Source organism: Oncorhynchus kisutch, linkage group LG1 (assembly GCF_002021735.2).
Source record: "Oncorhynchus kisutch isolate 150728-3 linkage group LG1, Okis_V2, whole genome shotgun sequence".
NCBI lineage: Eukaryota > Metazoa > Chordata > Actinopteri > Salmoniformes > Salmonidae > Oncorhynchus > Oncorhynchus kisutch.
In genome coordinates, this window is record NC_034174.2 from 44,827,404 (window position 1) to 44,855,323 (window position 27,920).

The 27,920-nt window shown below is 40.7% G+C and overlaps 1 protein-coding gene across 1 annotated transcript; it reads left to right on the forward strand.

Annotated features, from left to right (window-relative positions):
* The first annotated feature begins 227 nt into the window (after nt 1-227).
* On the forward strand, nt 228-27,165 carry optc (opticin). Its single transcript, XM_031825490.1, has 7 exons — nt 228-407; nt 1,663-1,875; nt 2,107-2,278; nt 2,906-3,064; nt 22,790-22,992; nt 23,251-23,346; nt 26,439-27,165. Exons 2-7 carry the CDS (start codon nt 1,678-1,680, stop codon nt 26,604-26,606), a joined length of 996 nt encoding a protein of 331 aa, XP_031681350.1. The 5' UTR covers nt 228-407; nt 1,663-1,677; the 3' UTR covers nt 26,607-27,165.
* The last annotated feature ends 755 nt before the right edge of the window (nt 27,166-27,920 follow it).

Here is a 27,920-nt window from a genome sequence, read left to right on the forward strand (position 1 = left end):
AAAAGGACTAGAAGGGGGGTCTGGGAGAAGTAGGAATGTGTGCATGTGTGAGAGTGTGTCCGTGTGTGTGTGTGTGTGTGTGGTGGGGGGGGGGGGGGGATTAGTAACAGCTGAGTACATGTTGACCTAAATGACCTTGCCTTCCCTCAAATGCACCCTTTTCTCCCCCCTCCCATGTACCTCTCCTAATAATGACCCATTATTTTGGCCACGTCCCTCACCAGCCAACTGAACAACAGGGGTCCATTCCTCCACTGGCTAACCCTGCTAGACCAGCACTCTAAAGGAGAAGACAATATAGGAGAGAAGAGGAGAGGGTATTATTTAACCCTGCTGGACCAGCACTCTAAAGGAGAAAACAGGAGAAGAGAGAGGATAAAAAGGGGATTAGTTAACTCCTGACACTGGTAAGTTCTATTTCATGACTACTACACAGTGTTTTTGGTTTTCTCTCTAAGCATACTCTTGTGCTGCTAAACCCCACTGTCACTAGAGAATGACTCAAGGGCCAATGGGGATTGGTTTTAGTAAGGGACTAATACAATAAACTGGTCATGTCAATCGGTACACATCATCATAAAGTGGTGTAATTCCACTTTTGTTAGTGTCATGTCCCAGAGTGTGATTTGGATATTTGTCTGATTGGCAACAACATTACTGTGATTTTGCTGACTCATTACGTACAATATAATTTCTATTTATGCACGTGTTTAAGTCATTCAATTGACATCCCTTGAAACTCATCCCTGCTTTTTCTGTAACTGTAGCTTGACTAGTACAATATCAGCACTCAGTTTGTTGATAATATCAGTCATCTCAATATTCCATTCAATAGACCTTATTGGTCATCAAATAATATAACTTCTGGTGCATAATCCTGTTTTGTGTATGACTTGTGTTAAGTTCTGTTGGCACCAGACAAACCCATGGCCAGACTCACACACTCATGTCTGCTTTCAGAGCAAACATTCCATCTGCATTCTTACCAACAACTCAACAATACTCCCTTGGTTCCAAAGCAACAGGGATCCTAGATGTGACCTCTTGGCAACCTTAGGTCTGATCTGAGGTCAGATCTGAGGTGCAGAAACAAACACCAAAACATACAGGGTCACATTCGGAGAACAGGGAAATGTGGAGATCTAACCTAAAAAGACTGTACATCGTTTGAAATATCCAGTTGCATTTGATTTGCCCTTAGAGGTGGTTGTGTCTGAGACAGTGGACATCTGGAGTTGTGTGTGTGTGTATCTGTGTCTGTGTGCGCATGTGTGTGAACCAAGACATCTCCAGCTATACTTAGGCTAGACAGGCCGGAGGCAGTAGGGAGAGGTGGACCCTAGAGGTCATGCAAACATTGGACTAATGCCCTTGTTAAAAACAAAATAGAAGAGCCTGTAAAATATAGATCAATTACCATGCAGATGGGGTTTACTAACCAAAAAATCTACCAGGTTACTATCGCTGATTGCGATCATACAGAATTAATTTACAACATTCGCTTTATCACAACTGTTTATCCTAAGGGGTGATATGGTTGTGATATGAATGGAAACCAAGTGCTGTATTTTTAAGATGATTTGGTACATTTTTAGATGCTAGCATTAGCACTAACCAAAGCCTACTGAATTTAACGCTTTGACTGACAATCTCTTATCACAGGTGTGTAGCCTGAGAATGGCCCTGCTGTGTGTGTTTGTGGCTTTTGCCCTGACTCTGCTAGGCCCCTGCCCCAGTGTGTGTGCCCCTCAGGGGGGGGCAGAGCCAGACGAACAGTCCTATGACCTGGATGACTTTGATATGAATGGAGAGACAGACTGGGAAAACTTGGACCTCAATGGAGAAAACTATGACTATGAAGACCTAGACCAAGAGGTGAGAAGGAGAGGAGGAGAGAGGAGAGACTAGCAGAGGGTGAGAAAGAAGGAACAAGAGAGGAGAGGCAAGATAAAGAGAGAAGAAAAGTAAGAGTGGACAATATGGGCGACAGGAATAGGTGTGAGAGGGAAGGGAGGAATGATGGGAGTGAAAGAAGGGAAACTAGAGAGAGTGGTTGAGAGAGGTGAATTGGTCAATCTACTAATGTACTCTTCTCTGTGAGAGCAGATCGAGGTGGGGACGGTGGCCCCCCCTGCTCCTGAGACCCCTCCCCCAGCCAACATGCCCCCTCCTAGGTATGAGGAGGAGATGACCCTGTTCCCCAGGCCGACCCCTCCCCTGGCTCCAGTAACTCTGGACTTCAAAGGACCAGGCCTGTTTGGACCCGACACTGGCCTGGGTGAGCCACGTGTGTGTGTGTGTGTGTGTGTGTGCGCGTGCTAGTGTGCGTGTGTGCGTGAGCAAAATGTAATCACTCTCTGTGCAGGTATGCCTACGTGTTTGCTGTGTGTATAATAATAATAATAATAATAAGTCATTTAGCAGACACGTAATTTTTTTTACATGTTTTATTTCACCTTTATTTAACCAGGTAGGCCAGCTGAGAACAAGTCAAGTTCTCAGTTACATCTGTGACCTGGCCAAGATAAAGCAGAGCAGTGCGACACAAACAACACAGAGTTACACATAAACAAATGTACAAAGGGAAAGAAAAAATAAGTCTATTTACAGTTTGTGCAAATGTAGAAGAGTAGGGAGGTAAGCAATAAATATATATATAATTATATATAATAATTTATATATAATATAATTTCAATTTAGCATTAATACCGGAGTGATAGATGTGCAGATTATTATGTGCATGTAGAGATACTGGGGTGCAAAAGAGCAAGAGGGTAATAATATGGGTCATAATAGTATTAATAATATTTATAAATAATATTTATCCAAAGTGACTTACAGTCATGCATGCATACCAGTAGGAGTGTGTGTGTGTGTGTGTAATGTTCTCTCTGTCTCTGTGCAGGTATGCCTACATGTTTGCTGTGTGTGTGCATCAGTGGAAGTGTGTATTGTGATGATGCTAACCTGGAGCAGATTCCTCCACTGCCTAAAGATACCACACACTTCTACGGACGCTTCAACAGTATCAGACACGTCAAGAACACTGACTTCATCAACCTCAGTAAGATATATGCAGGCACGCGCACACACACAGGCACAGAGGCATGCACATACACACACACACACACACACACACACACACACACACACACACACACACACACACACACACACACACACACACACACACAAATCACCCTGCAAGTAGTGAGGGTGATTACACGGGCTGCTGCGGCTATTTGATCATAATGTAGACCTACCAGAGTGGCCTACAATGGATAAAATGGAAAACAATGGATAAAAATGCATCTCATAACATTTTAACATAGAAATAGCTGTTCTATCATTCAGCCTACAGCAGCAGAAAAGGTGTGGTGTTCAATGTAGGCCTAAAATCCCTGATACGTTTGAAAAATAAACGTACACAGCTTGACAATAACCTGTTTATCCACTTGTCCTTCAGACAAGGCAGTGGCTGAAAATGTTGTGTTGTTTGATACAAGAAACCACTTTACAAAGTAAAACTCATTATTATTCCCATACCACTATTACAGAGAATCAGACAAATTATGCTACCCTCTGCCTATTGGCTGCTTAGCTTATTAAAGACAAATACAACACTGCCCCTTTAAGATATAAAAAAGCTCTTTACCTGACTTGCTATTCAAAGATCTTGTGCTCTCAGAAGAAGCAACCACTCACCCATTGTTGACTCCAAATTAGCTTTAACTGGGCTACTAACTCACTAACTAGCAAAGAATATTAACAAATGTGCACAGGTGACTACATGTAGCTCTCGCGTTGATCTCAAAACAAGCGCAACCGCACATGCTTTTAACTTGTTATGGCTGCAATCCTGTTAACGGGATAATTGTCATCAACAACCACTGAATTGCATAGCGCCACATTCAATGAATATTACTAAAAATATTTATATTCATGAAATCACAAGTGCAATATAGGAAAACACAGCTTAGCCTTTTGTTAACTTCTTAAGGTATAGGGGGCAGCATTTTCACTTTTGGATAAATAGCATGCCCAGTGAGTATAACAGAACTTATTTCGCAGGCAAATCCCCTAGGACTAACCATTCAGAATAAAAGAAAATTGAGGTCTCTGTCTGTTCAGTGAATTCTCATTGGGAAACGATATTTCTTAGGCACTTGTTAGCAGTTCCTACCACTTCCACTGGATGTCACCAGTCTTTGGAATTTGGTTGAGGTTATTCCTTTGTACAATGAAGAGGTACGGCCATCTCGGAACTGGGTAACACTGTTGAGATTGCACAAGACTTGAAAAGTAACTTTGGTTTGTTGTCTTCCTGTATTGAACACAGATAGACCCGTCTTCAATTTGATCGATCATTAATGTTTAAAAATACCTAAAGATATGTTGTAGTGATGTTGCGCAAATTTTGAAGCTGTTTTTTTCTGGATCAAACGTGCCAAATAAATTGACATTTTGGATATATATGGACGGAATTAATCGAACAAAAGGACCAATTGTGATGTTTATGGGACATATTGGAGTGCCAACAAAAGAAGATCGTCAAAGGTAAGGCATGATTTATATTTTATATCCGCATTTTGTGTAGCGCCTGCAGGGTTGAAATATGCTACTCTCTTTGTTTACTGTTGTAAACACAGATAATAGCTTCTTATGCTTACGCCGAAAAGCCTTTTTAAAATCTGACATGTCGGATGGATTCACAACAAGTGTAGCTTTAATTTAGTATCTTACATGTGTGATTTAATGAAAGTTTGATTTTTATATCATTTTATTTGAATTTGCCGCGCTGCATTTTCCCTGGCTTTTGGCCAAGTGGGACGCTAGCATCCCCTATCCTAGAGAGGTTAATCCACCTGCCGTGTCAGATTTTGAAAATATGCTTTACAGCAAAAGCAATCCGAGCGTTTGTGTAAGTTTATCGATCGCTCGACAAAACATTATGTACACTTAGCATTAAGTAGCTTGGTCACGACAATCAGAAAAGCAATCAAATTAATCGTTGACCTTTGATGATCTTCAGATGTTTTCTCTCACGAGACTCCCAGTTACACAATAAAATGTTCCTTTTGTTCCATAAAGATTATTTTTATATCCAAAATACCTCCGTTTGTCTGGCGCGTTCCACAGGAAAGAGCGGTCACGACAACACAGACAAATTCCAAATAGTTTCCGTTATGTCCACAGAAACATGTCAAACATTTTTTATAATCAATCCTCAGGTTGTTTTTGAAATATGTCATCGATAATATATCAACCGCGAATGTCTTTATCAGTAGGAGAGGGAAAAGCAATGGCTGTCCAAACTCTGTTGCGCTAGCAAAACTCATGCGACCACTTGACCACGCAATGTTATCTTTCTGGCTAATTTTTCAAAATAAAAGCCTGAAACTAATAGAAGCCACTTCCTGGTTGGATTTTCCTCAGGGTTTTCCTCAGGGTTATTTTGAAAGTTTTGGAAACTTTAGAGTGTTTTCTATCCAATACTAATAATAATATGCATATATTAGCAACTGAGACTGAGTAGCTGGCCGTTTACAATGGGTACCTTTTCATCCAAGCTACTCAATACTGCCCCTGCAGCCATTAGAAGTTAACACAGTCCAGGTCAAAATGAATGGCACAGATCCAGATATGGCAATAGTTATTTGCATATAGTCGTACTGCAGATCTGATTGGTTATGGTACACCGGTCTGTGTAGAGTCGGTCCATGAGTCCTGCATGTCAATGCAATAGAATCTCTTCCACAGTTTGTTTTGCAAAATAAGTCTTGCATAGTTTGTTTTGTTTCAGTTTGTTACATTGAAAGTGGATAATATTGTGATGATTTGAGCACAATTCCCACAGTAGAGTGAAACGTTGATATTGTTAACTAAAGGGTGAAAGTTCAATCTTTTCCTTCTCTGCACTTTTTCTTCGGTATCCAATGACTTGAGAAAAATATTAATTTACTACTATAGCCCATACAAATGCATACTTTTTAGACAGTTTAAAAATACATCTTAAGGAATAAGGATTTGAAGTGTATGGCAGGAGATCTAAAAACACTCAGGAAATATTTGTATTTTTTAACACAAATCTACAGTAACTTCAGAAAGTATTCATACCCTTTTACTTATTCCGTATTTGTTGTGTTACAGCCTAAATTCAAGATTAATTAAATAAATGCCCATCTACAAACAATATCCCATAATGGCAAAGTGAAAATATGTTTTTAGAAATTTATTGAAAATGAAATACAGAAATAATTGTATATAAGTATTCACACACCTGAGTCAATACATGTTAGAATCAGCAATTACAGCTGAATTTTCCTAGGTAAGTCGCTAAGAGCTTTGCACACCTGGATTGTACAATATTTGCCCTTTGTTATTTAGTAAATTCTTCAAGCTCAAATTGTTTGTTGATCATAGCTAGAGAATTAAAGTATAATAAAAATGTAAGAATGTATTAAAGTTTTAGAGCATTTTTTTGTTGTTTTGCATGTCCTAGCACTTGCATGGCCATGAAAGACCTCCCATTGAAACAACTGTGTGTGTGTGTGTGTGTGTGTGTGTGTGTGTGTGTGTGTGTGTGTGTGTGTGTGTGTCCCACCTATCACTATAGACCACCCTTGTATGATTTCCATTATCCATATCTTTTTCAATTGTGCTGTGATGTTTTACATAATTATTTGACCTTTATAATCATATAGTATCCACAGATTATGAGCTAAAGTTGAAAACTTTTCCTATGAGTATTATTATATTATTTTTGACTGACTCTGGCTTTCCAAATTGCTCAAAACTGCTATTTGTAAGGTTTATTTTAAGTGCATGTTGTGATTTTTGAACCATTACGGAACCTGTGATCAGAAACAAGCTACATAAGGGCAATGTAAGAGCTGAGATTGTTGTATGCCCCATATATATATAGCATTCTGTTGGATGCAAGAATTTTATATAATAATTTAAATTTAAAAACTCTCAAATTTTGAATCAAGTGTTGTTTTTTGTACCAGTTCATAAACCATGTGCTGTGGAATCGGTAATCGAAAATCTCTTCCCATTTATTTTGCAACCTTTTGTCCTCAAATTAAACTGGTATATTTTTCTATTTATGCCAATTCATTTCAGCCAATTTGTATCTTTAATATATGGCAGGCAAACAAGTACCCTACCTTCTCCATTTTCCACTTTGCCTCCCCTATTTTGGATTGAGCAGGCATTCCCATATATTTCCGATATCTGCATATGTGACATAACTCCACCGTTTCTATTCGTAATTTAATTAATAAATATATATATATATTTTTTTTTACATTTTCCCATAAAGAATGTTTTTTTTTTATTAATCAGTATTTGAGTTTAACCATAACATTTCTGGAGGATAAAACTGAAATTGTAACCAGCTTGTATGATTTGTTTAAGAAAGGGCGATACTTTAAACAAAATGTAATTTTCCATTTGCCGGAAATGAGAAGTCTGTATAAAGGCCAAAAGAATGAGCCTTTCTTAATAATCTACTAGAGAACCATTTGGGTTATGAATGAAGCTTTTAGTGACAGGTTTAAAGCTTTAATATTTCATCATTTTTGTCTCCCAAACTAATTTTCATTATATAATTAGGCACATTTAATTTTGTCTGTCTTAGGATTCCACATAAAGTGTTCATATGATTTAAAAAATGAGTCGTCTGGAGTAGGCAGCGCCGTTAGTAAGTAAGTAAACTGTGATAGGACCAAAGAGTTCATCAATGAGATTTTTCAACAAACAGACAAGTAATTACCTCTGCATGGTTGCAGAATCGTATCTATTTTTGCAAACCTTCTATTGATATTGATTGTGATATATTAATTAATATTTTTTGAGATGTGAATTCCAAGTATGTCTACTTCACCATCTGCCCATTTTATTGGTAAACCACAAGGTAGTGTAAACACTGTCTTTCAGCAATCCAAAACTTAATACAGTATAATTAGTTTTTTTTCCAGAGAGGCTAGAAAAGTGATCAAAATCTTCAATGAGACTGTGCAGGGATCCAGATTGTGGACATTAAAAAAACTTGAGTCATCGGCATACACTGACACTTTTGTTTTATCTCTGGATTTCTAACCCTTTGATGTTGTTGCTGGACCTAATTTTAATAGCTAGCATTTCAATGACCATTATAAATAGATATGGAGACAATGGACAGCCCCGTTTTACTCCTCTTAAAAGCTCAATACTTTGAGAAGTAACTATTATTTACTATTTTACATATGGGGTTGCTGTACATAACTTTAACCCATTGCAGAAGAGATTCACCAAAATTAAAATACCCAGGCATTTATATATCAATTACAGTCTTTATCAATGTCTTTTCAAAATTTGCTCTGAAGACCAGGCCTGGTATCTTTGATGTTTCATAATGTTTAATTCGTTCAAGTAATTGTCGTATATTATCTCAAATATTTTGTCCATGTAAAAGATGGATCACACTGAATTTGGTATTGATACCTAAAAATAATTACAAGAAAACTATTAACAACTCATTCTTAGCATGTGTAACGCTAATGCTCAAAACCATATGCAAACAAATGTACTCATTACACTTTGAATACTTGGCTGGACAGGGAAATGGTCAAATTCACACACTAATCAAGATAACAACCCTGGTCATCCCTAATTGCCTCTGATCCAGTGTACTACTAAACACAAATGCATCATGTTTAAATTAATGTCTAAGGGCTGGAGTGTGCCCATGGGTATCCGTAAATAAATGTATTTTTTTGTTGTTGTTGTCTGGTTTGCTTAACATATGGAATTTGAAATGATTTAGACTTTTACTTTTGATACTTAAGTGTATTTTAGCAATTGCATTTAGTTTTGAAACTTAAGTATATTTAAAACCAAAACCTTTTACAAATAGTATTTTACTGGATGACTTTCACTTTTACTTGAATCCTTTTCTATTAATGTATCTTTACTTTTACTTAAGTATGACAATTGGGTATGTTTTCCAACACCGAGGAACCATAAGTCAGATTCATTCCAGATGTTGTCTTTAAACTCATTGCATCATTCTAGACAAGGCGACAGGTAGCCTAGCAGTTAACCATTTTGGGATAGGGGGCAGCATTTTTACTTTTGGATGAATAGCTTGCCCAGAGTGAACTGCCTCCTACTCTGTCCCAGATGCTAATATATGCATATTATTAGTAGTATTGGATAGAAAACACTATGAAGTTTCTAAAACTGTTTGAATGATGTCTGTGAGTATAACCGAACTCATATGGCAGGCGAAAACTTGAGAAAAATCCAACCAGGAAGTGGGACATCTGAGGTTTGTAGTTTTTCAAAGCTTGGCCTACCGAATACACAGTGTCTATGGAGTCAAGTTGCACTTCCTACGGCTTCCACTAGATGTCAACCATCTTTAGAAACTTGAATGAGGATTCTACTATAAAAGAGGGGCTCATGAGACCTCTGAGTCAGTGGTCTGGCAGAGTGCCTTGATCTCATGACGTGCATTCCCGACAGAGTTACCTCTTGTTCCAGTGCTTTTCTGAAGACATAGGAATTCTCTGGTTGGAACATTATTGATGTTTTATGTTAAAAACATCCTAACGATTGATTCCATACATCGTTTGACATGTTTCTAAAGGACTGTAACGGATCTTTTCGGGCTGAACACGCTGACGACAAGTGGCTATTTGGACATAAATGATGGACTTTATGGCACTTTATGGAACAAATCAGTAATTTATTGTCAAACTGGGATTCATGGGAGTGCCTTCTGATGAAGATCATCAAAGGTAAGTGAATATTTATGGTGTTATTTCTAACTTCTGTTGACTCCAAAATGGCGGATATTTCTCTGGCTGTTTTGGGCTCTGAGCGCCGTTCTCAGATTATGCTTTTTCCGTAAAAAAAAATAGAAATCTGACACAGCGGTTGCATTAAGAGTGTTGGCCCAGTAACGAAAGGTTACTGGTTTGAATCCCTGAGCCAGCAAGGTATACAATCCATTCTGCCCTTGAGCAGGGCAGTTAACCCCTAACAACAACTGCTATGTGGATTAATAGTAGCCAATTTGGCATAAATGAGGAAGACACATTTTGGCTGGATGCAGTTGTGCAAATGACTAGGTATTTATGGTTTTGATTTGAAAAAATCCTGCATTCAAATATGGTCACACTGTACCTATAGATGCACATATGCTAATTCTAAAAATACTTAAAAAATCTTCTCATGAACCGTAAGTCCAATTGTCTTAGTCAGAATGGCACCGGAGAGAATGGCTGACGTTTTACAGTCTCCTAACCAATTGTGCTATTGTGTGTGTTTTTTCACGTTATTTGTAACTTATTTTGGATATAATGTTTCTGCCACCGTCTCTTATGACCGAAAAGAGCTTCTAGAAATCAGGACAGAGATTACTCACCTCGTATTGAAAGACAATTATTTTCTTTAACGAGTCGAAGGAGGGAGATTTACTCCAGACACCCGATATGGCCGTCATTCGCAGAAGAAAGAGACAGAGATATCGAGGACGAAGGTTGGGGTGCCTTGTGAGGATCAAGCGGCGAGTGGGTAATTTGCCTTCACGATCGGTCCTATTAGCCAACGTACAAGCATTGGATAATAAAATAGACAAACTACAAGAACATATATACTACCAACGGGACATTAAAAACTGTAATATCTTATGTTTCACTGAGTCGTTGCTGAACGACGACATTAATAACATACAGCTGGTGGGTTATACACTATATAAGCAGGACAGAATAGTAGCCTCTGGTAAAGACAAGGGGTGGAGATCTATGTATATTTGTAAACAACTGCTGGTGCACGACATCTAAGGAATTCTCGAAGTTTTGCTCACCTCGAAGCAACGAGCATGTTAAATGTGCAACCAGAGGGAGAAAAACTCTAGACCACCTTCACTCCACACACAGAGATGCATACAAAGCTCTCCTTCACCCTCCATTTGGCAAATCTGACCATAATTCTATCCTCCTGATTCCTGCTTACAAGCTAAAACTAAAGCAGGAAGCACCAGTAACTCAGTCAATAAAAAAGTGGTCAGATGTAGCATATGCTAAGCTACAGGTGTAAGGTATCTAGGTGTAGCAGGTAAGGCGGAGTTAGAGGCAGGACACAGAGATGAGTAATTCACGTAACTTTACTCAAAACAACAACAAATATCAGCTATGCCTGAGGTGAAACGAGCGTTCCCCTGCCGCTCTACCCTCAGGCGGATGGTCGAAAACTGCCCCGAAGCGGCGGGTGAAATCCTCATAGTGGTCCAACACGATCCATGGCTGTGCCGAGACTATGCAACATGGTCGAGTGCTGCTGGACACGCTCCTCTACTAACAAAGGAGGGCTTTGTGCACCTGCTGACTCCATTTTAAGGTGCGTGTTTCTGTAAGGCGTCTAGGTGTAGCAGGTGAGGCAGAGTCAGGCGCAGGACACAGAGATGATTAATTCACGTAACTTTACTCAAAACATCAAATATTCCAAGAAGGCAAATAATAATAAATAATAATAAGGTCAGAAATACAGACCAATGTACAACGAACAAACATGCACAAAACCATGGGGGAACAAGAGGGTTAAATAAGGAACATATAATTCTGGGATTGGAAACCAGGTGTGTACAATGACGACAAAAGAAATGGAAAATGAAAAGTGGCGGTGGCGGCTAGAAAACCGGTGACGTCGACCGCCGATCGCCGCCCGAACAAGGAGAGGGGCCAACTTCGGCGGAAGTCGTGACAACAGGACTATTTTGCTAGCACAGACTTGAATATGTTCCGGGATTCTTCCGATGGCATTGAGGAGTACACGTATGTACGTATGTACCCCAAACAGAAGACATGGATTACAGGCAGCATTTGCACTGAGTAAAAGGCTAGAGCTGCCACTGTCAAGGAGGGGGACTCTAACCCGGAAGCTTATAAGAAATCCCGCTATGCCCTCCGACGAACCATCAAACAGGCAATGCGTCAATACAGGACTAAGATCGAATCGTACTACACCTGCTCCGACGCTTGTCGGATGTGACAGGGCTTACAAACTATTACAAATAACAAAGGGAAACACAACCGCGAGCTACTCAGTAACACAAGCCTACCAGACAAGCTAAATTACTTCTATGCTCGCTTCGAGGCAAGTAACACTGAAACATGCATGTGATCACGTCTCCGTAGCCGATGTGAGTAAGACCTTTAAACACGTCAACATTCACAAGGCCGCAGGGCCAGACGGATTTCCAGGAAGAATACTCTGAGAGTGTGCTGACCAACAGGCAAGTGACAGACAAGGCAAGTGACATCACCTTGTCTGTCCGTAATTCCAACATGTTTCAAGCAAACCACAATTGTCCCTGTACCTATGAACACTAAGGTAACCTGCCGAAAAGTCTACCGACCCGTAGCACTCACATCTGTAGCCATGAAGTACTTTGAAAGGCTGGTTATGGCCCAAATCAACACCATTATCCCAGAAACCCTAGACCCACTCCAATTTGCATTCCGCCCCATCAGATCCACATATGATGCAATCTCTATTGCACTCCACACTGACCTCGCAAATAGACAAAAGGAACACCTATGTGAGAATTATATTAATTGACTACAGCTCAGTGTTCAGCACCATAATGCCCTTGTAGCTCATCACTAAGCTATGGACCCTGGGACAAAACATCTCCCTCTGCAACTGGATCTTGGACTTCCTGACGGGCCTATAGGGAGGAGATCAGAGACCTGGTTGTGTGATGCCAGGACAACAACTTCTCCCTCAACATGATCAAGACAAAGGAGATGATTGTGGACTACAGGAAAAGGAGGACCGAGCACGCCCCCATTCTCATCGACGGGACTGTAGTGGAGCAGGTTGAGATCTTCAACTCCTTTGGTGTCCACATCAACACCAAACTATCATAGGCCAAACACACTAAGACAGTCGTGAAGAGGGCCCCACAAAACCTTTTCCCCCTCAGGAGACTGAAAAATATTTGGCATGGGTCCTCATATCCTCAAAAAGTTCTACAGCTGCACCATCGCAGTATGGCAACTGCTCTACAGATGGTAGTGCGTACGGCCCAGTACATCACTGGTGCCAAGCTTCCTGCCATGCTCGATACCAGGCGGCTTCAGAGGAAGGTCCTAAAAATGGTCAAAGAGTCCTTCCACCCTAGTCATAGACTTTTCTCTCTGCTACTGCAATGTAAAGTGGTTACTTTTATTTCTTATTTTATACTTATCTATTTTTGGTTAAGGGCTTGTAAAGTAAGTATTTCACTGTTCGGTAATACCTGTTGTATTCAGCTCATGTGACAAATACATTTTGATTTGATTTGAAATTGACTCCATGTGGTATTTAAACTCAACGAATTAGCTTCTAATGAATTTGAGAATGATTCGCTGCTGAATTCAAAGTAATGCTGAACATATTACACAAATATTAACAGAAACCATTAGTCAAATTGACCCCAGAATTGGAATGTAAACTCAATACATTAAGTATTGACTTTAAGAATGATTACCTGCTGCATTCAAAGATAACCAACCTAAAGTATTAGACTAAACTTCACTTGCGTCATCCTTGTGGTATAGAGGGGTACACATAGTAATGCTTTCACTGTACATATTTGAAGATAGTTCATACACGATAAAGTGCTCGTTTTGTTATCCTACACTTCCTGTGTCCTTTCTGTCATCCTGTGAACCCCAGGTCCTACTGCTCACAGCTACATTTTGTTGAACTTTTTCCCCAAATAACTGCCAGGTGTGTGTTTGAAGAGAGTAGTGGGTTGTCTGTGTTTACAGGTCTATACCACTGGCTTTTATGATCTGATTGTCTGTATTTTAGCCAATGAGGCACAATGTGTCCAGCTAAAAGAATGCACTGCCAAGGATAATTGTTACTTCGGCCTGTGGGGAGGTGGAGACACAGCAGCAGTTGTAGTATGGACGGTAGGGGAAGTCAGGATTTTGCAATTGAGTTTTATTTGTCTATATAAGGGCCATGTAAGTTTGGTGCTGACCAGTTGACTAATGGCATTATGCTGGAGATAAGCAACCGGGCTCAGGTGACTGTCCCACAGTCAGAGTCATGCAATAACTTGATTTTAGATGTGCTGCAGCAAAACTTTGATCTTGGGGCTTACATTGCTGATGACAGTAACTCTCCGCAATCTATCAGTGGATTGATGTCTACATTGAATGAAAGCAAACAGGAAACGTTTAGCTGGACTGAAACAGGGGGGTTTTGATAAGAGAGTGTTTCATCTTCCTAAAAGATGCTAGAGTCAAGATATACTTTTTTTGTAGGAGATTGTGATGAAGATGACAGTGTCGCTGTGTTGGAATGTGCTCGGGAGACAGACTCTGTTGTAGAGGAGTTAGATAGGGAACTTGGTGGTAGGAGGAACCTGGAAAAGGAGTGTGAGCATCTCAGGGAGGAGAGAGTCTGTACAAGGAAAGGATAGATGAGGCTGAAGCTGTTACACAGATGCTGTTAGAGAGGTTTGTATGGATTTTATCACTACCATGTGTGTTGTTTCAGTAAAAGCATCACAGGTTGTCAAGGTTGTTTTGGAAAAACTTGGTGGGTCACAGGTTGACAGGTGACCAGGTCCAATATTCTGCATTCACATGGTTTTGGAGGCATGACAGGTTTCAATGTGACATCTGGAGGATGCTTTGAATAAGCTCACCCTTTGCACTGATGCTACTAGTAAGTTTGGACACAAGTATGGCACTGCAGCCATACTTCTAAAGGATGGCACCAAGTTTGATTTAGATTTGAAAGAGCAGGAATCCGTCGCTACCAAGTGCACCTTTGACACAGTGCGTGCTAAGGTTTACGATGGTCAGTAGTGGTGGTGGAGACATTGAGGCTCTTTGTATGATTAACCCATTACAGTCCGGGGGGGGGGGGGGGGTTCTGCTAAGCTATATGGAATTGTTTTAGGTAGGTCATAGCAAGGTTAATTTTGCTACTGAATTTAGATCTTTGTTTTTATATACATTGCATTCTGAAAGTATTCGGACCCCTTCCCTTTTCACAAATTGTGTTATATTACAGCCTAGTACCAAAACAAATTAAATCAATTGTTTATCTCATTAATCTACACACAATACCCCATAATGACAAAGAGCAAACAGATGTATTACAAATAAAATCAGAAATAATTTATCTACATAAGTATTCAGAGCCCTTGACATGAGACACAAAATAAATTGAGCTCAGGTGCATCCTGTTTCCATTGATCATCCATGAAATGTTTCTACAACTTCTGGTAAATTTAATTAATTGGACATGATTTGGAAAGGCACACAGCTGTCTACATAAAATCCCACAGTTGACAGTGCATGTCAGAGCAAAAACCAAGCCATGAGGTGGAAGGAAATGTTATTAGAGATCCAAGACAGGATTCTGTAGAGGCACAAATCTGGGGAAGGGTACAACAAAATGTCTTCAGCATTGAAGGTCCCCAAGAACACAGTGGCATCCATCATTCTTAAATGGAAGATGTTTGGAACCACCAAGACTCTACCCAGAGCTACCCACTAGGCCAAACTGAGAAATCGGGGAGAAGGGCCTTAGAAGGGCCTTGGTCAGGGAGGTGACCAAGAACCCGATGGTCACTCTGGCAGAGCTTCAGAGTCCCTCTGTGGAGATGGGAGAACCTTCTAGAAGGACAACCTCCTCTGCATTACACCACCAATCAGGCCTTTATGGTAGTGGCCAGATGGAAGCCACTCCTCAGTAAAAGGTACATGACAGCCCCCTTGGAGTTTGCCAAAGGGAATCTTAAGGACTCTCAGACGATGAGAAACAAGATTCTCTGGTCTGATGAAACCAAGATTGAACTCCTTGGCCTGTATGCCAAGCGTCACGTGTAGAGGAAAACTGGCACCATCCTTACGGTGAAGCATGGTGGTAGAAGCATCGTGCTGTGGGGATGTTTTTCAATGGCAGGGTCTGGGAGACTAGTCAGGATCGAGGGAAAGATGAACAGAGCGGATCAGAAAGTACAGAGAGATCCTTGATGAAAACCTTCTCCAGAGTGCTCAGGACCTCAGACTGGGACAAAGGTTCACCTTCCAACAGGATAACAGCCCTAAGCACACAGCCAAGACAACACAAGAGTGGTATTGGGACAAGTGTCTGAATGTCCTTGAGTGGCCCAACCAGAGCCCGGACCTGAAAATAGCTGTGCAGCGAAACTCCCCATCCAACCTGACAGAGCTTGAGAGGATCTGCAGAGAAGAATGGGAGAAACTCCCCAAATACAGGTGTGCCAAGCTTGTAGTGTCATACCCAAGAAGACTGGCTGTAATCACTACCAAAGGTGCCTCCGAAAAGTACTGAGTAAATGGTCTGAATACTTATGTAAATGTGATTTTTTTCGGGGGGGTTTGTTATAAATTTGCTAACATTAATAACATAAAATACCAGTTTTTTCTTTCTCATTATGTATGGGGTGTTGTGTGTAGATTGATGACGGGAAAAAACAATTGAATATATTTTAAAATAAGGCAGTAACGTAACAAAATGTGGAAAAAGTCAAAAGGGGTCTGAATACTTTCCAAATGTACTGTATAAAAAATATTTGATGAAAATTTTTATTGGCCTTACTGCTATTAGTCCTTACAAACATAGCACAACAGATAGTCCCAAAAAAAATCAAAAGGAAGTTTGCCCTGAAGTGTCTGTCCTATATCTGAGTGATACCATGAATGGGATCATTTACAAAATGTAAGATCTATCACTATGAACGTTTGTTTGAGTGTGTGCATAAATTACTCACAGCCATGATCGTGACGCACAGTGCCAAGTGGTGGAATAGGGGGACTGCTTGTCAAGCATAGCCTAGTGAATGGGGAAAATGTATGTTGAACATGTGTGAAATCGTGAGAGTAAATCATTTTACATTTTTAAATAATAATCCTTGTAAAGTACAGCAACTTCTTAAATTAGAGGCACATGTGAAAGTTAATTTATTGTTGAAATATTATAAAAGACTGAGATAATGGGGCATTGAATGAGAGATGGCTGATCTTTCTCTGTTGGAACATTTTGCACATATTGCATTTCGCAGAGAGCCCGTTTTTAGAGAAAGGTGGGATTGGCTCATCAGATATCTTTTCCCAAAACCAATATTTTTGCGAGGATTTAAAACCTACTTTAGAAAGACAAACATGCATGCCATTCCGGTGCACATCCAAGTGCTTATATCCACCCTCAGGTTTTTGTCAACGGGCACTTTTCAGCTGGAACTTGACGATGGGTATTTCACAGCCCTCGATGAGCCGATGTTTTGGATGCAATCATCAGAAAAATTAACAGTTACATACAATTTCCATAGACCATCGCAAAACAGATTGAAGTGAAGAGAGGTTTCCTGGCCATCAATCAGCCTGGTCTCATAGACTAGACATGACATAGTACATGTAAATTCATGACACTCAAGTTAGTATGATGTTACCTTTGGTTTAGTTACATAAGACAGAAGGTTACTTAAAGCGCAAACTAAAGTAGGGTGGTTAGTCAGGGTGGATGGTTAGGTGTACAGTCGTGGTCAAAAGTTTTGAGAATGACACAAATATTAATGTCCACAAAGTTTGCTGCCTGTGTCTTTAGATATTTTTGTCAGATGTTACTATGGAATACTGAAGTATAATTACCAGCATTTCATACGTTTCAAAGTCTTTTATTGAAAATTACATGAAGTTGATGCAAATAGTCAATATTTGCAGTGTTGACCCTTCTTTTTTAAGACCTCTGCAATCCGCCCTGGCATTCTGTCAATTAACTTCTGGGCCACATCCTGACTGATGCCAGCCCATTCTTGCATAATCAATGCTTGGAGTTTGTCAGAATTTGTGGGGTTTTGTTTGTCTAGCCGCCTCTTGAGGATTGACCACAAGTTCTCAATGGGATTAAGGTCTGGGGAGTTTCCTGGCCATGGACCCAAAATATCAATGTTTTGTTCCCCGAGCCACTTAGTTATCACTTTTTCCTTATGGCAAGGTGCTCCATCATGCTGGAAAGGCATTGTTCGTCACCAAACTGTTCCTGGATGGTTGGGAGAAGTTGCTATCAGAGGATGTGTTGGTACCATTCTTTATTCATGGCTGTGTTCTTAGGCAAAATAGTGAGTGAGCCCACTCCCTTGGCTGAGACGCAACCCCACACATGAATGGTCTCAGGATGCTTTACTGTTGGCATGACACAGGACTGAACCTTTGGTCACGACTGTATAACGCAAACGTTTAGCAACTCAAAGGTTGCTTGTTTGAATCTCATCATGGACCATTTTAGCTAATTAACAACTTGCAATGATTTACTACTTTTTAGCTACTTTTCAACAACTTAGCATGTCAGCTAACCCTTCCCCAAACCTTAACCATTTAACCTGACTCCTGACCCAAATCTTAACCTTAACCCCTAATGCTAACCCCTAGCTTAGCTAACATTAGAACCTAGCTAACGTTAGCATTAGCCACCTAGCTAACGTTAGCCACAACACATGGGAATTCATTACATATCATATGTTTTGCTAATTCGAAACATATTGTACAAATTTGTAACATCCACAAATTAATACTTACCCATACGAAACATAACTTCTAATTGGCGTGTCTTGGATTTATATTTACTATGATATGTCTATCCCTGAGTCCAGGTTGCGTCAATCAATTCCCATATATAAATGGATCAATAGATGGCACCCACATCTCCATAAAAGCAGCATCCCAAAACAAGTTAAAATATGCTTCCCCTCACTTAATATGCAGGTGATAGGTTATGTGATGTGCAAAATACACTGCTGAATGTGGTGGCCAGGTGGAACGCATGACTCGTTCATTCTGCAGAACAGCAATTTGGCCTAAGAACGGAAATGTTTGCCTATACGACTACAGGAGGGAGCTGTTTACAATGGATGTCTTAGTTGCCTACTCATTTGCCTACTAATTTGAAGTATATTTGCCAAATGTAAAGCAACTTGTCCTAATGGTCCTCTCTTTATAGCTATGTTTTATATTTGTACTTGTCAAGTCACAACTGAGCGTGCCAAATAAAATACTATATTTTGGTTGTTCTCGACCTCTGACCATAGCACCTATATTTCAGTCTAGAAAAAGCTTTCTTTGGTTGTGCCATTGCATTTCATGGTATGGCGTTTTATATTCCCCACAGGCTTTAAAAGGGATGACTTGATGACGTCATGTTCATTTGGCCCATGTTGACTCCAATACTTCCCACAGTTCAGTCAAGTCGGCTGGATGTCTTTTGGGTGGTAGACAATTATTTGATACACACGGGAAACAGTTGAGTGTAAAATAAAAACAGCAGTGTTGAAGTTCTTGACACAAACCGGTGTGCCTGGCACCTACTACCATACCCCGTTCAAAGGCACTTAAATATTTTTTCTTGCCCATTCACCCTCCATTAGCACACATACACAACCCATGTCTCAAGGCTTAAAACTCTTTCTTTAACCTGTCTCCTCTACTTCATATATACTGATCTAAGTGGATTTAACAAGTGACATCAATATGGGATCATAGCCTTCACCTGCAATCCCCTAGTCAGCCTGTGTCATCGAAAGCAGGTTTTCTTACTGTTTTGTACAATCAGTGTAGGTTCACACTTAAGTTGAGAATATTGGGCTGTAGAGAGAGAAATGTTCTGCCTGTCTCAGCTAAAGTGGGGTGGAAAATACTCAGTAGCGTCTCTACTGACCAAATATGTGTCGTTTTGGAGAGGGACTGTGTCGTATATATCCAGTAGCACTTAATTCTCCACCCTCTCCATAGCCACCAATGGACTGTACATGGGATACAAATTGGCTTGTAGTGTTAATAATTATATTTTCCAATATTTATTCCCTATTCGAATTTGGCCTCTAGGTACCCTCTCTCAGGCCAGAGGTCACCGCAAAGCAGGCCTCATTAACAAGTATATGGGCCCCTGAGCCATAAAAACAGCCATAGGTGTCCTTAAGCAATTATGTTTCAAATGTATAGTCTATTCAACCCCAAAATCTCAGCCTTGATTTAATGCTTTGGCACCAGGCACAAAAGGGTGAAACAGCAAAAAGCTAAGGCAATAGTGTACTTAGGTCAGCCCTGCCAGCTGGAGAGGGAGAGATTTGCTGTGAACAAATCTTTCGAGGAATGTGTCTGTCTTCCAATACATCTGTCTACGTCTGTCTATGTCTGTATTTGTCTTTCTACGTCTGTCCAAATTGTTGTGGTAAACCGTGGGGTTTGGGTTGTGCGCGCAGAGATTAACACAGAGAAAGGAAGGTTCTAGTCAGAAAACACGACTTTACAAGGCAACAAAATAAACATCACAAAATAACGTGGGTTTGGCTCGGTCCTTCTTCTCAGGTTCTGCTCTGTCTGTCTCTCCTCGCGGTGTGCCACGGTGCTCCCTTTATGTGGCCTGCATGGCTGGTTGGCACTCTCCCCTAATTACCTCTACATGCAGCCATCCGCGTTGGGGTGCCCAGCCCGTGTACTCCCAGCAGAAGGAGCCAACGTCGCGGCATGTACCTTCCCTCTATCACCAACCCCCAGGGTAGACTTCCCGGGATACTATACTGTCTATATCTGTCTGTATTTGTCTGTCTCTGTCTGTATTTGTCTATTAAACATTTAAATATAGAAGTTGTTTGCCTTATATTTCGCATCTAACATTTCTCCACACCTAGACCAGGTTTTCAATTCCAAACAGTAGAGTGTAAACTTTTCTACCTGTCTTAGCTAAAGTGGGGTGGAAGATACTCAGTAGGGTCTCTACTAACCAAATATGTGTTGTTTTGGAGAGGGATTGTGTCACATATATCCAGCAGATATGAACGATACACATATCCCCATGTGCAGTTGCAAAAAAGGCTTTTTTTATGGCAGTTTTGGAGCAGTGGCTTCTTCCTTGCTGAGCGGCCTTTCAGGATATGTCGATATAGGACTCGTTTTACTGTGGATATAGATACCTTTGTACTTCCTCCAGCATCTTCACAAGGTCCTTTGTTCTGGGATTGATTTGCACTTTTCGCACCAAAGTACATTAATCTCTAGGAGACAGAACGCGTCTCCTTCCTGAGCGTTATGACGGCTGCGTGGTCCCATGGTGTTTATACTTGCGTACTCTTGTTTGTACAGATGAACGTGGCATATTCATGCGTTTGGAAATTGCACCCAAGGATGAACCAGACTTGTGGATGTCTACAATTTGTTTTCTGAGGTCTTGGCTGATTTCTTTTGATTTTCCAATGATGTCAAGCAAAGAGGCACTGAGTTTGAAGGTAGGCCTTGAAATACACCCACAGGTACACCTCCAATTGACTCAAATTATGTACATTTGCCTATCAGAAGCTTCTAAAGCCATGACATAATTTTCTGGACTTTTCCAAGCTGTTTAAAGGCACAGTCAACTTAGTGTATGTAAACTTCTGACCCACTGGAATTGTGATATAGTGAATAATAAGTGAAATCATCTGTCTGTAAACAATTGTTGGAAAAATGACTTGTGTCATGCACAAAGTAGATGTCCTAATCGACTTGCCAAAACTATGGTTTGTTAGTAATAGATTTGTGGAGTGGTTGAAAAACGAGTATTAATTGCTCCAACAAAAGTGTATTTAAACTTCTGACTTCAACTGTACATACATACTGTATGCGCTTACAGTAGAAACGAGAACACAATATACAGAAAATAAGGAAAACAACAAGGAAGGGAAAGTGAGCACCAGCAAGAACATTTTCAAATTCTTGCAAAACTGCGCTATTATTTGCATACTTGATCTGTGCAAACGTGTGAAGTTTGGTGTGTTCTCCTGGAAGAGAGAATTTTTATCTGGCTCAGTAAAGCCTCAAACATAAATTACCCGCGACGCTGCAAGGGCTACTTCTATGTGAATTAATGAGACGGCGGAACACATCTCAATTCAAACTGTTGTTAGAAAATACAACTTGTTAGAAAATAATTTGAAATTGACAAGTTGAAACAGCCTATAGATAATTAGCAGGCAGCGCATGTTAACTGTCCAAATAATCATATTTTGGAACGGTGAGTGCATTCTGACATGTGAATAAAACAACTCAAGCTGGGGGCGACTGTTAGAGATATTTGGAACTCACACGTGAAAAGGTCAATTTGACAGATTCTTATGGAGATGTTTGTATTATGCTAATTAGGCTCCGGACCTCGTAGGGTCCCTGCTGAGTACCCCTGCTGTAGCCTGTCTTTTGACATGTGTGGAGTGGGAACAGCAGTTATTCTTGGAAGCAGTGATATTTTGAAATAGAGCTCATCTCTTCACTTTTGAGAGTTATTTGACAATGGCAAGTCTTTTGGAAACCTTATCCTCTGATCTTTCGGATACTATATGTACAATTTAAACTTCTTATCTGCATGTAGAAAGATTTGAAAAAGTAATTTTTTGGCACTCAGGGAAAATAATGTCCTCTTAAGACTGCTTATACCACAGATTCTGTTTGTGATGTCGAAATTCTAACATACATTTGTTAAACAGACTTAGGAAATGTCAAAGAAGGAGGTGAGCATGTGTGTGGGGGGCATAATACAAGTAATCCAAAAGTAACTGAAAGTAATCCGATTATGTTACCGAGTATGGGTAATCCAAAAATGACATTACTGATTACAATTTTGAACAGGTAACTAGTAACTGTATACTAGTAACTGTATCAGATTACATTCAGAACGTAACCTACCCAACACTGTGTGTGATATAGTATATGTTCACCTCAACCCCCTGGTCTGTGCATTCCAGACAAGCTGAAGAGCATCGATTTAACAGGGAACCAGATCTCTGGTGTGGATGAAGATGCGTTCCGCCCCCTATCACAGCTCCAGGACATCCTATTGGCTGATAACAACCTGCAGGCGTTGCCAGAACTCCCACCCACCCTCAGATACATTGATGTGCGCAACAACAGACTGATCAGCAATGGACTACATACAGATGGGTTTAAGGTGCACACACACACATTTGCACACACACACATAAATACATTCGCATGCGCACACACACTCTAGCTGTAATTTTATTTAATTCTTTGATGTAAATGCCAGAAGGAATTCCTTTTGACAACATCATCGAACAGTAAATACCAAAGTAGCTGAAGCAGTATTTTAGGATACAGTTCCTCTTGACTGAATAGAGATGGAGCTCCCTCTGGTGGCTTTTATTGATGTTTTACATTATTGTTTTACTCCATCTGGCCTAAACAGGAGATGAGCCTGCTCGAGTTCCTGTATCTGTCTGATAACAAGCTGGACTACATCCCTGTCCCACTACCTGAGAGCCTCCGAGTACTACACCTGCAGGTATCAACATGCATGTACACACACCCCTGATACACCTCACATACCGCACACACCTCTCATACACTCCTCATGCATCCCACACACACCGCTCATACACCTCACACGCCCCACATAAAAATACTACAGGTTACTATAGAATATTATTGTACTTACTATATCATTCTATTGCATTTTGTAGTAAACTCTAGTATACTTTAAAATCCTCAACAACAAAAAAGGACCCCTCAATCACGTGTAGTACTTGCTGTAGCATTTTGAAGAATACTGTAGAATACTGCACACTGTATTATACTGTAGTATCTCTTGATTGTGTAGTGCTTACTATAGAAAGTTGTAGTATACTGTAGAATACTATATGTGACTAATACAATCAAATTGTATTAGTCACATGCGCCGAATACAACAGGTTTAGACCTTACAGTAAAATAATTACTTACGAGCCCCCAACCAGCAATGTAGTTTCCAAACAATATGGACAAGAATAAGAGATAAAAGTAACAAGTAATTAAAGAGCAGCAGTAAAACAACAATAGCGAGACTATATACAGGGAGGTACCGGTACAGAGTCAATGAGTGGCGGCACCGGTTAGTTGAGGTAGTATGTACATGTAGATAGAGTTATTGAAGTGACTATGCATAGATGACAGCGGTGTAAAGCGGGGTAGGGGGAGAAATGCAAATAATCTGGGTAACTATTTGATTAGATGTTCAGGAGTCTTATGGCTTGGGGGTAGAAACTGTTTAGAAGCCTACTGGACCTAGACTTGGCGTTCCGAAACCTCTTGCTGTGCGGTAGCAGAGAGAATAGTCTATGACTAGGGTGGCTGGAGTCTTTGACAATTTTTATAGGGCCTCCCTTTGACACCGCCTGATATAGAGGTCATAGATGGCAGGAAGCTTTGCTCAAGTGATGTACTGGGCCGTTCACACTCCCCTCTGTAGTGCCTTGCGGTCGGAAGCCGAGCAGTTCCCATTCCAGGCAGTGATGCAACCTGTCAGGATGCTCTCAATGGTGCAGCTGTAGAACTTTTTGAGGATCTGAGGACCAATGCCAAATCTTCTCAGTTTCCTGGGGGGGAATAGGCTTTGTTGTGCCCTCTTCACGACTGTCTTGGTGTATTTGGACCATGTTACTTTGTTGGTGACGTAGCCACCAAGGAATTTGAAGCTCTCAACCTGCTCCACTACATCCCCGTCGATGAGAATGGGGGCGTGCTTGGTCCTCTTTTTCCTCTAGTCCACAATCATCTCCTTTGTCTTGATCATGTTAAGGGAGAGGTTGTTGTGCTGGCACCACGTGGCCAGGTCTCTGACCTCCTCCCTATAGGCTGTCTCGTCGTTGTCGTGATCAGGCCTACCACTGTTGAGTCATCGGCAAATGTAATGATGGTGTTGGAGTCGTGCCTGGCCGTGCAGTCATGAGTAAACAGGAAGTAAAGGAGGGGACTGAACACGCACCCCTGGCTGCACCCCTGACTGAACACGCACCTCTGAGGGGCCCCTGTGTTGAGTGCAAATTAGATTCCATCATCTGTGGATCTGTTGGGGCGGTATGCACATTTTTGTGGGTCTAGGGTTTCTGTGATAATAGTGTTGATGTGAGCCATGACCAGCCGTTCAAAGCACTTCATGGCTACAGATATGCTAATATTTCATTAGCATATACCCTGCCCATTCCCCTGCCCATATCCCAATTTTTGCTGTATCAGCTGGTGGAGAGGCTGGGGAATGTCCTTATCCAGGTATGGGAGGATACGATCTCTCTAACTACCATCAGGCTACCAAAACAACAAATCCCACCTTACCTTGTCCAAATATAATTAAGGAGAAAATACATCAAGACCAGATCCCCCCCCCACACCAAATCATAAATAAACCAGCTTCAGAAACATATCAAATAACAATTTACCCTGCAGAGCCAGAATACCTGGACCTCATTCTAGAAACAGTTTGGCAACCCATGCATCTCTGGCAGACAATAAAGAGTCTTAATGCAAATACAAAGGACAACACAATCCCGACACTGAGGTCACAGGGTCAACGCATAGAGAATTACTAAGAAAAGGCTGTACTGTTAAAAAAAGAATCTGCAAACTCCTGCGACCCCCGCACCTCAATGCACACTTAATACCAAGCCTTAAGTCAACCACGCCCTCCTTGCCCCTGCCTGCCTTGCCTCCGCCTCTCATCCCATGAGATGAAATGGATAGAAAAGAGCAGAAGCTTTGAACTATCCAATCAGGCTCTAGTCCTACCTACCTACAGATTACTGAAAGGAGCAGCCGTTCAGTTCCCAATTCTAACTCCTTACGGGTTATGGACAATTTTCTATTTTTGTATTTGTTCAGTAGGTTTCACTCAAGGACAAATCCCCCAAAAGATAGCAAAAAAATTGTACTGTCCTACAGTATTCTGCAATAATGTCTGCAAAAATACTACTGTAAATACTACAGCAATGTCTGCAAAAAAAAACAGTAAACACTACAATATACTAGTCATATCTGTAAAAACACTCAATTAAATATTACAGTAATCACTTTAATGTTTTTGTACAAAAACACTGCGCAAAAACACTAGAGTGAATAGTATAATATATAAATATAGTAATTCCAGTACTGTATACTTCAAAAACAAAATTCCTGGCTAATATCCTGGCTTTTCGATAACCACTAAATGGCCAAGCTGCAAAGTCGTAATGACTTCTGAAAACAAAAATTAGCTTTTTGGTCTTAATTTAGGCAGGCATAAGGTTAACAGTGTGGTTAAGATTTGGGTTAGAGTTAGGTTTAAAATCATAATTTAAAAAGAGAAATTGTAGAACTAGGAGGAGCTTCCGACATTGCAACTTCTCTCTCCTCTCCTCTGTAGTCATGGATTCTCAACGGGCACAGAGTCAAATTGGAGCAGCTCTCCAGATTAAATGAATTACTCTAATGACGTCTGCCATCATGTCTCTGCTTCTTCCAGTTTAATGTCCTCCTCAAAGTAACACATAACCCCCCCCCCCCCACACCCCGTATCTCTGTTTGTCCGTCTGTCTGTCTCTCTCTGTCTCTCTGTCTCACTCTCTCCTCCTCTCCTCTCCCCACCAGAACAACAACATCCAGAATCTTCATGTGGACACATTCTGTAACAGCCACGACCGTAACTACATACGACGCTCCCTGGAGGACATCAGGCTGGATGGAAACCCTGTCAACATCAACCTGTTTGCCTCGTCCTACATCTGCCTGCCTCGCCTGCCTATCGGGAGTCACTGAGGGGAGCATTGAGGGGCCCAGGGAGGGGCTCTGCAGAGAGAGAGGCAGGGATGGGTCTACAAAGGCGGTGGTAGGGAGGGTGAGGGAGGAAAAGGAAAGAGAAAATATTCATTTTAAAAAAGCAAATCAAAGACAGAGATGAGTGTGAGGGGTGGGGAAAGGAAGGATGGAAAGGGGGAGTTGTTAATTCTATTCTGGTTCGCTATCTCTTTAATATTAGCTGCTAACTCAATCCTGAGACACCTGTGATGTCACGCCAGTAAGAGGCTGAATGATTGATTGGCAGATGGCCAGATAAATGAGGGGCCGTTTGCTTGCACCTGACAGATATCAATCACGCTGAAATCCAACCTGGGCAGAGGAAAACAGCTGCCACTGCATCGACTGTCTGTATGTCTGCCTGTCTGACTGCTACTTTAGACCAACTGAAACATGTGTGTCGCCTCACAGTGAGATCGTCATTCTTTATTATAGGTTGACCATAATAAAAACAACTGTGATTCACTTAGTTTGGCTGTTAATCGACAATGTAAATGAATAAATTAAAGTATAAACACTGCTCCATTATTGTCACTTCCTTTGTATTAATATAATTTAAAGGTAGAGTAGCCAGATCAACATGATATTGTATTTTGTTTATTTTCAATTCCATTTATTATCTCATCACTGGGTTGTGTTCAGTAAAACAGCAGTGAAGTCAGAGAGAAACACCTACCAATCGCAAATTGAACCCAAATGTCCCTTATGCATTTGTGTAGATCTGTGGGGAGCGATTACAATTTAGTGTTGGTCCACTTTCCCTACTGATTGGCTAGGTGTAATTTCCGCCAAAGTGCTTTTACCTCCCCAATATTCTCAGATCTCCACAAGTGCATAGTGTGTAGAGGGCTAGCTATGCAAAGAGACTGATGACATAGATATGAATTGAATGCAAACTATGTGGTGATCAGATCTTTACAGCGGTGGATCTCTTTGGATTTCCATATGAACTATCTGTGGTGAAAAGGCCTCGACTAACATTTGATAGTGCGTTGCCAAGCCTTGTTTAAGGTACATTATGCCCACAGAAGCCTTCACAGTCACCTACTAATTTTTTCCATGTAGTCAACAAAATAATAATTCTAAGTCAGATTACACACTTCCATTTTATTTTCCTCACAGTCTTTCAATACAGTGCCTTCAGAAAGTATTCATACCCCTTGACTTATTTCACGTTTTGTTGTGTTACAGCCTCAAAGCTTCAAAATTTATTAAATATATGTTTTCTCACCCATCTACACACAATACGCCATAATGACAAAGTGAAAACATGTT

Coding starts and splice junctions, on each gene's coding strand:
- optc (XM_031825490.1), top strand. CDS start 1,678: ATGGCCCTGCTGTGTGTGTTTGTGGCTTTTGCCCTGACTCTGCTAGGC. Junction 1,876..2,106: donor ATGAAGACCTAGACCAAGAG/GTGAGAAGGAGA, acceptor CTGTGAGAGCAG/ATCGAGGTGGGGACGGTGGC. Junction 23,347..26,438: donor TCCGAGTACTACACCTGCAG/GTATCAACATGC, acceptor TCTCCCCACCAG/AACAACAACATCCAGAATCT.